The sequence below is a fragment of the Zea mays genome, unplaced genomic scaffold (genome assembly GCF_902167145.1).
Source record: "Zea mays cultivar B73 unplaced genomic scaffold, Zm-B73-REFERENCE-NAM-5.0 scaffold_33, whole genome shotgun sequence".
NCBI lineage: Eukaryota > Viridiplantae > Streptophyta > Magnoliopsida > Poales > Poaceae > Zea > Zea mays.
Genome location: NW_023366959.1, coordinates 121371 through 134003, shown reverse-complemented (window position 1 = coordinate 134003; position 12633 = coordinate 121371). Strand labels below are relative to the sequence as shown.

At 36.9% G+C, this 12633-nt stretch overlaps 3 protein-coding genes and 1 pseudogene across 4 annotated transcripts in view; 2 read left to right on the top strand and 2 right to left on the bottom strand.

Annotated features, from left to right (window-relative positions):
- The window catches only part of LOC118474754 (NAD(P)H-quinone oxidoreductase subunit 2 A, chloroplastic-like), a 29776-nt gene extending 26942 nt beyond the window's left edge, over positions 1-2834 (top strand). The window contains exon 2 of the mRNA XM_035963759.1: positions 1-2834. This exon is cut by the window's left edge and continues 26821 nt beyond it. The gene's annotated coding sequence lies outside the window, so the exon portion shown is untranslated.
- LOC118474769 (ribulose bisphosphate carboxylase large chain) overlaps positions 1-11040 on the bottom strand; it is a 13756-nt gene extending 2716 nt beyond the window's left edge. The window contains exons 1-2 of the mRNA XM_035963766.1: positions 566-11040; positions 1-477 (exon numbers count right to left, since the gene is read on the bottom strand). The exon at positions 1-477 is cut by the window's left edge and continues 2716 nt beyond it. Coding sequence (XP_035819659.1) covers positions 4925-6376 — 1452 coding nt within the window. The 5' untranslated portion in view covers positions 6377-11040 and the 3' untranslated portion in view covers positions 1-477; positions 566-4924. The remainder of the gene's footprint in view (positions 478-565) is intronic.
- LOC118474766 (DNA-directed RNA polymerase subunit beta''-like) overlaps positions 4896-12633 on the bottom strand; it is a 31386-nt pseudogene continuing 23648 nt past the window's right edge. Inside the window, exon 1 of the transcript XR_004854397.1 lies at positions 4896-12633. This exon is cut by the window's right edge and continues 23648 nt beyond it. The product of XR_004854397.1 is annotated as a DNA-directed RNA polymerase subunit beta''-like (transcript).
- LOC118474768 (ATP synthase subunit beta, chloroplastic) lies at positions 7115-12151 on the top strand. Its single transcript, XM_035963765.1, has one exon. It carries the CDS (start codon positions 7138-7140, stop codon positions 8632-8634), a length of 1497 nt encoding a protein of 498 aa, XP_035819658.1. The 5' UTR covers positions 7115-7137; the 3' UTR covers positions 8635-12151.

The following is a 12633-nucleotide window of genomic DNA, read 5'->3' as shown; positions in this document are numbered from 1 at the left end:
TTCCATAATCTAGAAATTGGTTACCTATTTCTATTTGTAAAAATAACAAAGAGAAAACCTTTGCTCTGATGGTTGGAATCCCTCCATTTATTCTTTTGTTTGTTAATGATGTTAGTGAGTGAAGCAATCCATCGGTCGATTTAAAGCCCCCGCCTTTCGCCCATAAAATGGATTCACTCTTATGAAGCAACAAGAAAGAGGGGAGAGGATCCAGTATTTTATTCCATGAAGGAAGTATCCTGCAAATCGTTGATTTAGTTTAGAGTAATAAACTAATAAAACCTTAATCAAAACTACTCAACTAGCCTAAAAATCAAAACCACCCTTCCATGGGAGGGTATAGATTTTTTTTTACAAAATTTCTGTAAGTTCAAAGTTGAACTTAATTCAAAAAGTAAAGCAATTCTATTTGCTCACAAGAAATGTGTCCCCCGCCATACCTTCTTTCCCTCTGTTTGTCCACTACCGCGCCCGAACCTAAGCAAAGGAAGTCCAAAAGACAGACCCGAATAAAGAATAAATAGTAATCTTTGACAAAACAAATAAGAAGAAAAATGATTCTTACTTCGATACAAGAAGAATCGACACAAGAAAAAGGCAAAAAAGCCTTTTTCTTGTGCCCAATAGAGGATTAAGAAGACCCACAATTCCTCCTAAAAGGACTTGTTCCTTTTATTGTTCTCGTCTTTGCCTTGGATCCTCTTCTTTTGCATGAGATAGAAATAAGGAATTCCAGAAATCGAGGCTTTTTTCTCACTTGATGGTAAGAAATCCCAGGATCTAGAAATTCATTTCGTACAATTGAACCTTTTCAAACTGTTTCTTTTTGAGAACCAAAAAAACTTGTGCCAAAATAACAGATGCGAAGAAAAACAAAAGGCCTTGGACGCGCAATGGATCCTGAAGCACTATTTCTGCATCCCCCTGACCAAACCCTCCTACATTAGGATTGCTTGTTAATGGTTGATCAAGCTTGATTGATTCCCCCTCTGAAACAAGAAGTTCTGGCCCGGGAGGTATAATATCAATCACTTGGCGTCCATCCGATGCATCCACTATGGATATTTCATATCCCCCCTTTTCTTTACGTAGTATTTTTTTTACTATACCTGTTGACGTAGCATTATAGACCGTATTGTTACTCTTGCTACCGTCAGGATAGATCTGTCCCCTTCCTCGGTTTCCCCCTACATATATGGGATATTTTAAGAAATGAACGTCTTTTTTTGTAGCGGGATCGGGGGAAAGAATGGGAAAGACAATTTCACTATATTTCTTACCGGGAACAGGGCCTATCACAAGAATATTTTTTTTATTGGGACGATAACTCTGAAAAGAGAGATTTCCTATCTTTTCTTTCAACTCAGGAGAAATACGGTCGGGCGGCGCTAATTCGAATCCCTCGGGCAAAATAAGAACAGCACCCACATTCAACCCTCCCTTTTTACCATTAGCAAGAACTTGTTTCAGCTGCATATCATAAGGAATTCGAAGAACTGCTTCAAATACAGTATCAGGAAGCACTGCTTGGGGAACTTCAATATCCACAGGCTTATTAGCTAAATGGCAATTGGCACATACAATTCGTCCAGTTGCTTCCCGCGGGTTTTCATAACCCTGCTGCGCAAAAATGGGATATGCGTTTGAAATAGATGTGCGAGTTATTACGTATATCATGATCGATACAGAAATCGATCGAATCATCTGTTCCTTTAACCAAGAAAAAGTTTTTCTATTTTCCATGTCCAATCGCGGATCCCGGAATTTCTACAATAAATTAGATAGGTAGCTAAGCTAATCTAGTTCCCTATACACGAGTCTGTTGTCATTCTACTGCAATAGTTGTACTAGAATGATGAATACCTTGAGCAGGTAGAAATAGAAAGAATTTTGTTAAAAAGGAAAAGGGCTTTCTTTCTATTTCTAAAGGAAGAAAAGAAATATGCTAATTTGATTAATATTAGGAAATGAAATGAGTGAGTTTATGCTTCACTAATTGAATGATAAATGACTACAAGTGAAGGAGATAGACGGTTTAAACAAAAAAAGACCCAAAATTTCAAACACGTGTCTAGAATCACAGGAAAACTACAAACAAAAATAGTGAAAATTAGCTCGTTAGGAGCCCATCCAAGATTGTTGTAGACCCAACGAATTAGTAGTTCCCAACCGCGGGTAGAGTGAAATCCAACAAAAAAATCAGTAACTAAAAGAATAAAAAAAGCTTTTATTGAATCATTTAAGTTATAGAAAAATTCCTGAACCCAAGAATTCAAAATGACAAGTTCTTCTTTACCCAGAAAAAAAGAACCACTTAGAATAGCCAAACAGATTATATTTGTTGAGAAATGCAAAATGATATGGAGATGATCCTCATTATCTATTTTGGCCAATTGTATTATTTCCTTGTGTATTCCTATAGGAAGTTTTTGTACATGTGTCTTCGGTTTCTCTTTTATCATTTCGTCCAAGAGAAAAAGTTCCTCTAATTCTATGAATCCTTCTAGAATCCTTTTCTCTTGAATATCAGTTAAGAAAGTTTCGGATTGCCTGGTATTCCACCAATTCTTAATCCAAAGTTCCAGACATTTGTTAAAAGAGAAAGAGACTCCCCAGGGCAAAAGTACGATAAATACAAGATATAAGAAAGAAGGCAATGCTTTCTTTTTTTTCATTTTTGATCTGTAAGCTGAATATATATGATATTTCTTTTCTTTGAAGCAAAAATTCTATAACAAGGTTTGAGACCTTGTGTTTGTATCTATTTCTCTTTTTGTATACTAGTGGAATTTCATTGTATTGGGTTCTTTCTTAGATCTAAATGGAGTGGAATAGAGAAATAAAAAAAGGCCTTTCGTATAAAAATGGAAGAATAGTATGCCATATATCTCACTTGGACAAAACAAATTCGAAGCAATTTTCTCTTATCCTCGTTTGTTCCTTCCTTTACTTTAGATAAATACTCGAAAATCCCCTTACAATTGCAAAAAATTGCAATTGGTACTCAAAATACTTCAATTGGTACACGCAAGAAATAGGCCAATTCGGCAGCTTTTTGTTCAATTTCTCGTGGAGTAAAAAACTTCTCATCAGTACGAGTCAAGGGAATGACCCCCTGGCCCCGGATTTCCATATAAAGGATACGACGAGGATAAAGACCCTCTTTAACCTGAATTCTAATTGATTGGATATCCCGCACAAGGAATTGAAGGAAGATGCGACGTTTTATTCCAGGGAATCCCCAACGAAAAATGCACACTATTCCCTCTTTTCTATCGAATCGGTCATAACCACTGCCTACATTCCATAAAATAGTGCACCACAAATAGGAGCTAATGAATAGGCCCGCGATTCCGTAGAAAGACATCACGACCCCCTGTGGAAAAAAAAGAATTTGTTGAGATGGAAGTACAGATATCATATTCTTACCAAGATAACTGGAAGCCCCAACCGCTAAGAATCCTAATGAACCTAGAAAAAGAATACAGGCCCAGAAAAAATTACCTCTTTTTCGAGAACCTTTTAGAAGTTCTATCCATATGTGTTCTGATCGCCAATTCATATTAGATATACTAAATCCAGTAGCGGTCAATTGAAATTGAGAGAATAAGCTAAATGATTTTTACTTTACTTTTTTTGATTCTGAAATAGCCTTCAGTAGCTAGTACTCCTGTGAAATAATTGGTTAGATACATTGACTTTCTATTCAAAAAAAATTAGTGGATCCACTTAAAAAAAAAAACTCGCTATAGTCGGCTACGCATATGCATGCATTTATGCTCGTAGCTTATATCTGCATCCATAGACGTTTTTCATTTGTGTGTAGAAAGAGCTACATACCCTATCATATTATAGTACTTACACAAAAAAATATCTGTATTATGATCCTGGAAATACATTGAGAAAATTTGGCCCCGTCGTTTCTAGACAATCTTATTTTTCTGCACATAAAGAAATAAGGAAGTCATTGCAATTGCCGGAAATACTAAGCCTACTAAAGGTACGAAAATAGAGGGTAAGTTAAAATCTGTCATAGAATATGTGTCTCAATTCAAATTTACTATTTCTATCTATTCGAAATATATCTTAAGATTCTTATGATATAATTAAGTATATCTATTATAAGGAATATTGACTATTGTATTTTTTAGTTTACAAAATAAAGATTTTTTATAGATATAGAATAAAAAAGTATTCTATAAAATAAATGAATGGAATTGATAATAAGAAAATTGCAAAAAAGGGGAACTCAAAAGGGGAACTCATTAAAATAAAATATTTTATTTTTCTTTTCCCATTCTCATCGCCTTTCTATCCTTCTAATCGAACTTGAAATTGGATTCAAAAGAAAGCTATTGTGAAAATAAAAGAAATACCTCTTTCAGAATACCCTTTAATTTAAAAAGTAGAAGTGGAATAGAATACCCAGTTGAAGGGTAATGATCATACGTCTGTAATGCATTGTATGTCCCAGAATAGGTCCCATTCTTCTACCCTTTCCGGGTAGTCGATGGCTATTCACAGCTACTACCTTAACACCAAAGAAGAGTTCGACCCAATGCTTTATTTCTGTCTTAGTGAATCCCGATTCGACATTAAAAGTATATTGATTCTTTCCCAATAAACGAAGACTCTTTTCTGTAAATACTGCGTATTTGATTCCATTATCGTACGATAATACTATATTTTGATTTATATTTGTTTATTGTATTATACCTTTCTATATTCTAGATATATAGAATAGAAGAATCTCGATTTGTCAAGTCTCATGATCGTATCAAGATCTATTTCAATTCGGCTCAGTCTTTTTTTTTTTTTAGAAAAGATTGAGCCGAATTGAATTGCAATCAATTAGAGGAATAAAGAAGAATTACTGCATTTCTTAACTTATTTTTTCTCTTTCTATTTTGCTTTTTTTTTTATTTTATATGGTATCCATCGCTTTGAAACCATCAAATTTGATCTCCTTCCATATTTCACAAGCTGCGGCTAGTTCAGCACTCCATTTGCAAGCTGCTTTGATAATTTCATTACCTTCACGAGCAAGATCGCGCCCTTCGTTACGAGCTTGTACACAGGCTTCTAAAGCCACACGATTAGCTGCTGCACCAGGTGCATTTCCCCAAGGATGTCCTAAAGTTCCTCCACCAAATTGTAATACGGAATCATCTCCAAAGATTTCGGTCAGAGCTGGCATATGCCAAACATGAATACCCCCAGAAGCCACCGGTATAACACCTGGCATGGATACCCAGTCCTGAGTGAAAAAGATACCGCGAGAACGATCTTTTTCAATAAAATCATCGCGCAATAAATCAACAAAACCTAAAGTTATTTCGCGTTCCCCTTCTAACTTACCTACTACTGTACCGGAGTGGATATGATCTCCCCCCGACATACGCAATGCTTTAGCTAATACACGGAAATGCATACCATGATTTTTCTGTCTATCAATAACTGCATGCATTGCTCGGTGAATGTGAAGAAGTAGGCCGTTGTCGCGGCAATAATGAGACAAAGTAGTATTTGCGGTGAATCCTCCTGTTAAGTAGTCATGCATTACAATAGGAACCCCTAATTCCCTTGCAAATACAGCTCTCTTAATCATTTCTTCGCATGTACCTGCAGTCGCATTCAAGTAATGCCCCTTGATTTCACCAGTTTCGGCTTGTGCTTTATAAATTGCTTCGGCACAAAAGACAAAACGGTCTCTCCAGCGCATAAATGGTTGTGAGTTTACGTTTTCATCATCTTTGGTAAAATCAAGTCCACCGCGTAGACACTCATAACACGCTCTACCGTAATTTTTTGCGGATAATCCCAATTTTGGTTTAATAGTACATCCCAATAAAGGACGACCGTACTTGTTCAACTTATCCCTTTCAACTTGGATACCGTGAGGCGGACCTTGGAAAGTTTTTGAATAAGCAGGGGGAATTCGTAGATCCTCCAAACGTAGAGCGCGTAAGGCTTTGAAACCAAATACGTTACCCACAATGGAAGTAAACATGTTAGTAACAGAACCCTCTTCAAATAGGTCTAATGGATAAGCTACATAACAGATATATTGATCTGGGTCCCCAGGAACGGGCTCGATGTGATAGCATCGTCCTTTGTAACGATCAAGACTGGTAAGTCCATCAGTCCAAACAGTTGTCCATGTACCAGTAGAAGATTCCGCAGCTACTGCAGCTCCTGCTTCTTCAGGCGGAACCCCGAGCTGAGGAGTTACTCGGAATGCTGCCAAGATATCAGTATCCTTGGTTTCGTACTCCGGGGTGTAGTAAGTCAATTTATAATCCTTAACACCAGCTTTAAATCCAACACTTGCTTTAGTTTCTGTTTGTGGTGACATAAGTCCCTCCCTACAACTCATGAATTAAGAATTCTCACAACGACAGGGTCTACTCGATATGGATTAGGCGTAAATGAAACCTTTGCAAAAATCTAAAAAAAAAGATATTTAATTAATATCAACTCATTAAATAAAAAAAGGAGTATGCTTAAGTTAATGAATATGTTTCATTCATATATAATGTGTACACCCTGTGTACGTTCTATCCTATAGGAATTTTACTATAGGAATTCGATAGGAAGGAATTCGATAGGAATTGAGTTGTTGTTATGGTAAGTTAACACGGTTCGTTATTAAACCGTGGATTTGATTCACCAAATCCATCATTATTGTATACTCTTTGATAGATATAGCGCAACCCAAACCCTAATCTTTATTTTACAATTTTTAAAGTTCTTCCCCTTTGATATTTTGAATCTAAATACCTAAATACTAAGAAAATTCTCTGTTGACAGCAATCTATGCTTCACAGTAGTATATATTTTGTATATCGAAGTCCTAGATAGGAAAGTAGAGTAGGCACAGATCCTTCACAAAAGGCGAAATTTATATGAAAAAAATGGATTGAACTTTCCAACGGATTCATTCCATAAGTAAACGATTGAATGGGATTCGCTTGGGCAACGAAATCAAGTGCGAGTCCCCTTTTCTTTTTTATTGAATTAACTAATTCATTTCCTTTTGACTTTTGGATTTTTGGATATTTTTTTTGATTTGGCATTATTCAACAAGAAAAAAAATTTCGACAAATTCCTTTTTTTTTTGAAAATTATGTGATAATTATGAGAACCAATCCTACTACTTCGCGTCCCGGGATTTCCACAATTGAAGAAAAAAGCGTAGGGCGTATTGATCAAATTATTGGACCCGTGCTGGATATCACTTTTCCCCCGGGCAAGTTGCCTTATATTTATAATGCTTTGATAGTCAAGAGTCGAGACACTGCCGATAAGCAAATTAATGTGACTTGTGAGGTACAACAATTATTAGGAAATAATCGAGTTAGAGCTGTGGCTATGAGTGCTACAGAGGGGTTGATGAGAGGAATGGAAGTGATTGACACGGGAACTCCTCTCAGTGTTCCAGTCGGTGGAGCTACTCTCGGACGAATTTTTAACGTTCTTGGGGAGCCTATTGACAATTTGGGTCCTGTGGATACTAGTGCAACATTTCCTATTCATAGATCTGCGCCTGCCTTTATCGAGTTAGATACGAAATTATCTATCTTTGAAACAGGTATTAAGGTGGTCGATCTTTTAGCTCCCTATCGACGTGGAGGAAAAATCGGACTGTTTGGGGGGGCAGGAGTAGGTAAAACAGTACTCATCATGGAATTAATCAATAACATTGCTAAAGCTCATGGAGGCGTATCCGTATTTGGCGGAGTAGGGGAACGGACTCGTGAAGGAAATGATCTTTATATGGAAATGAAGGAATCCGGAGTAATTAATGAAAAAAATATTGAGGAATCAAAGGTAGCTCTAGTCTATGGCCAAATGAATGAACCGCCGGGAGCTCGTATGAGAGTTGGTTTAACTGCCCTAACTATGGCAGAATATTTCCGAGATGTTAATAAGCAAGACGTGCTTTTATTCATCGATAATATCTTTCGTTTTGTTCAAGCAGGATCGGAAGTATCCGCCTTATTAGGCAGAATGCCCTCCGCAGTGGGTTATCAACCTACCCTTAGTACAGAAATGGGTTCTTTGCAAGAAAGAATTACTTCTACCAAAAAGGGATCTATAACTTCGATCCAAGCAGTTTATGTACCTGCAGACGATTTGACCGACCCTGCTCCTGCCACAACATTTGCACATTTGGACGCTACTACCGTACTTTCCAGAGGATTAGCTTCCAAGGGTATTTATCCCGCAGTGGATCCTTTAGATTCAACCTCAACTATGTTACAGCCTCGGATTGTTGGCAACGAACATTATGAAACTGCGCAAAGAGTTAAGGAAACTTTACAACGTTACAAAGAACTTCAGGACATTATCGCAATTCTTGGATTGGATGAATTATCGGAGGAGGATCGTTTAACTGTAGCAAGAGCACGAAAAATCGAGCGGTTCTTATCACAACCGTTCTTTGTGGCAGAAGTTTTTACCGGTTCTCCAGGAAAGTATGTTGGTCTTGCAGAAACAATTAGGGGATTTCAACTAATCCTTTCCGGAGAATTAGACGGCCTACCCGAACAGGCTTTTTATTTAGTGGGGAACATCGATGAAGCTAGCACGAAAGCTATAAACTTAGAAGAGGAGAGCAAATTGAAGAAATGAAATTAAATCTTTATGTACTGACTCCTAAACGAATTATTTGGGATTGTGAAGTGAAAGAAATCATTTTATCTACTAATAGTGGCCAAATTGGTGTATTACCAAACCACGCCCCCATTAACACAGCTGTAGATATGGGTCCTTTGAGAATACGCCTCCTGAACGACCAATGGTTAACGGCGGTTCTGTGGAGTGGTTTTGCAAGAATAGTTAATAATGAGATCATCATTTTAGGAAATGATGCAGAACTGGGTAGTGACATTGATCCAGAAGAAGCTCAACAGGCACTTGAAATAGCCGAAGCTAACTTGAGTAAAGCTGAAGGTACGAAAGAATTGGTTGAAGCGAAGCTAGCTCTCAGACGAGCTAGGATACGAGTCGAGGCTGTCAATTGGATTCCCCCATCCAATTGAAGACAATCCAAAGATTTCGTTGATACAAAGAAAAAGGAAAGAAGGGTAGAAAAAGTTATTAGATAGCGAAGCGAAGTAAGTCCAATGCTATCTAGTAATTTTTCTACCTACCTACCTACTATTGGATTTGAACCAATGACTCCCGCCGTATGAAAGCAATACTCTAACCACTGAGTTAAGTAGGCAATTTATCACCACAAAAGAAGCCCCATTACTTCGATCGATTATAGATTGAATCCTTTTTATAAGCAATACCGCTCCGTTATTGGTATGTTTATGTTATATAGTAAACGGATCAAAGGGATATCCTCTGGCATTAGAGAATATTCATCTTGACAAGAAATTATCTATATGTTAAGATATCTCTGACAAGGGCTATAGCTCAGTTCGGTAGAGCAACTCGTTTACACGTGCGCCAATGCTTTTCAAGGGAACTTTTTATGCAATGAACATAATTGACCTTGTTGCAAAATCAATGTCTTACTTCATGGATTCGAAAGAATAGAAGAACAGTAGCCTGACAATGACAAACAGCTGGTTCAGTCCGATTCAGGTGCCAATTAAGGTGCTTACTCAAATAGAACTCCTATTGATTTGCTAGTTGATAAGGTAAATATCCAGCCCACTCAATGCTAGGCGTAATGAGGATAAGGGCCTCCAAAAAACTTCTTTTCGTTCTATGAACTTTAAGGTGTATGAAGTCTCATAGTAAACTCTTGCAGCGGAACGATAGAGACTCCATTTCACTTAGGTTGATTTAATTTAGGCCGGAGGCAGACCTAAGTCAAGGTAATCCTCCTTTGAAACACTTTGGTATTGTTCCTAGATAGATCATAAGACAAATAATCAATCAGAGCACAGGGAGCCATCTTATTATCTTTCCCTAAAGAAAAACTATGGCGAATTAACTGATCTTTACATTAGTTGATGAAAGAGCCCAATGCAGAAAAATGCATGTTGGGTCTTTGAAACAGTTCGAATCATTTCGATAATAATCTGTTTGATCTGTTTTACCGAGAAGGTCTACGGTTCGAATCCGTATAGCCCTAATATATACGTCTTTTTTCCATTTTAGGATGGATATCTTATGTTTCCTTTAGTATAGTTTTCTTTTCCTTATTTAGTACTTGTTTATAGACTCGACGGTCGATTGCGCCATAGAATAGAGATAAAAGCATTACCATAGGCTCATTCATCGAAACGCAAATCAGAGAGACAGGAAAAGAAAAAAGAATTTTGATCAAATCAATAGAAGGAAGGATCCCTTACCTGATTTGAATTTCATCCTCCTTTAAATAGGATATGCTCTAAGTCTTCCCATACTTTCCTATAATGACTGCAACGATTTTCTCCATTTTGCGAATTCCTATTTTATTTGAAGTATATTACTATCATATACATTATCTAAATCGATCCACTTTAAATAAAATAGAAAAAATCGAAAGAAAAAAAAAAAGAAAGAGTAAATAATAAAACAGGATATTCTGTTTCATAATTCTGAAATAGAGTTCTTTTTTTTAGTATTACTCCTCATTAGGATGTATATATTAATCATCCTATTTTAATATATATTAATCATCCTATTTTAATTAGGTTCTAATCCAATTAGTAGTAAGTATTTTCTTTTTTATTTAATAGTCTCTGACTATCATTAAATAAAGGGTAGAGCAATTCTTTTTTCTAGAGATTCTAGAGAAAGTGAGACAAAGTGAAGCGAAAGAGTTTTCTTTGTATAAGAATTAGGTCTATATCATATCTAAATAGAAGGGAAATCAAAAAGAAGGGAAGTGGGGATTACATTGGATGAATCCTTAAGGAAGACATATCACAAAAGAAATAAAGGCTAAAGTAAGCGCTCCTTGCCTTTGGTTTGAGCAAAACAGATTCTTGTTTCACCGAGGAAAAGAGAGAAGTTCTGGATAAATTGACAATGTCAACTTGAATTGACTAATTCAGTTCCGCCTATTCCACATTAATGGGAGTACATTTATGTTTCTGCTTCACGAATATGATATTTTTTGGACATTTCTAATAATAGCAAGCCTTATTCCTATTTTGGTATTTTGGATTTCAGGACTTTTAGCCCCGGTTAGTGAAGGACCAGAGAAGCTTTCTAGTTATGAATCGGGTATAGAACCCATGGGGGGGGCTTGGTTACAATTCCGAATACGCTATTACATGTTTGCGCTAGTTTTTGTTGTTTTTGATGTGGAAACAGTCTTTCTCTACCCTTGGGCAATGAGTTTCGACGTATTGGGTGTATCCGTTTTTATCGAAGCTTTCATTTTTGTGCTTATCCTAGTTGTTGGTTTAGTTTATGCATGGCGAAAAGGAGCCTTGGAATGGTCTTAACTGAATATTCAGAAAAAAAAAAAAAAGAAGGAAAAGATTCCATTGAGACAATTATGAGTTTGATTGAGTTTCCGTTACTCGACCAAACAAGTTCCAATTCCGTTATTTCAACTACACCAAACGATCTTTCAAATTGGTCAAGACTCTCAAGTTTATGGCCCCTTCTATATGGTACCAGTTGTTGTTTCATTGAATTTGCTTCATTAATAGGCTCACGATTCGACTTTGATCGTTATGGATTGGTACCAAGATCAAGTCCTAGACAAGCGGACCTAATTTTAACAGCTGGTACGGTAACAATGAAAATGGCTCCATCTTTAGTGCGATTATATGAGCAAATGCCTGAACCGAAATACGTCATTGCTATGGGAGCCTGTACTATTACAGGGGGCATGTTCAGTACAGATTCCTATAGTACTGTTCGAGGAGTTGATAAGTTAATTCCTGTGGACGTCTACCTGCCGGGTTGCCCGCCTAAACCAGAGGCTGTTATAGATGCCCTAACAAAACTTCGTAAGAAGATAGCGCGAGAAATAATTGAGGATCGAACTCTATGTCAAAGTCAAAAGAAAAATAGATCTTTTACTACCCGTCACAAACTTTATGTTCGGCGCAGTACTCACACTGGAACTTACGAACAAGAATTGCTCTATCAATCACCATCTACTTTAGATATATCTTCTGAAACTTTTTTCAAATCCAAAAGTTCAGTATCTTCCTACAAATTAGTGAATTAGGAGGGGTTCTTTTGTGCAGAAAAAGAAAGAAAAGAGCAGTACAATCTTTCAAACTTGCATTTGAAATGTGAAATATTTATACAAAGGGGGAGAGATCAAGACAATGCAGCAGGGTTGGTTATCTAATTGGCTAGTTAAACATGACGTGGTTCATAGGTCTTTGGGCTTCGATCATCGAGGAGTAGAGACTTTACAAATAAAAGCGGGGGATTGGGATTCCATTGCTGTCATTTTATATGTATATGGTTACAATTATTTACGTTCCCAATGTGCTTATGACGTAGCACCCGGTGGATCTTTAGCTAGCGTGTATCATCTTACGAGAATACAGTATGGTATAGATAACCCAGAAGAGGTATGCATAAAAGTCTTTGCCCAAAAGGATAATCCTAGAATCCCGTCTGTTTTCTGGGTTTGGAGAAGTGCCGATTTTCAAGAACGCGAATCTTATGATATGGTGGGAATTTCTTATGATAATCATCCACGTCTTAAACGTATCT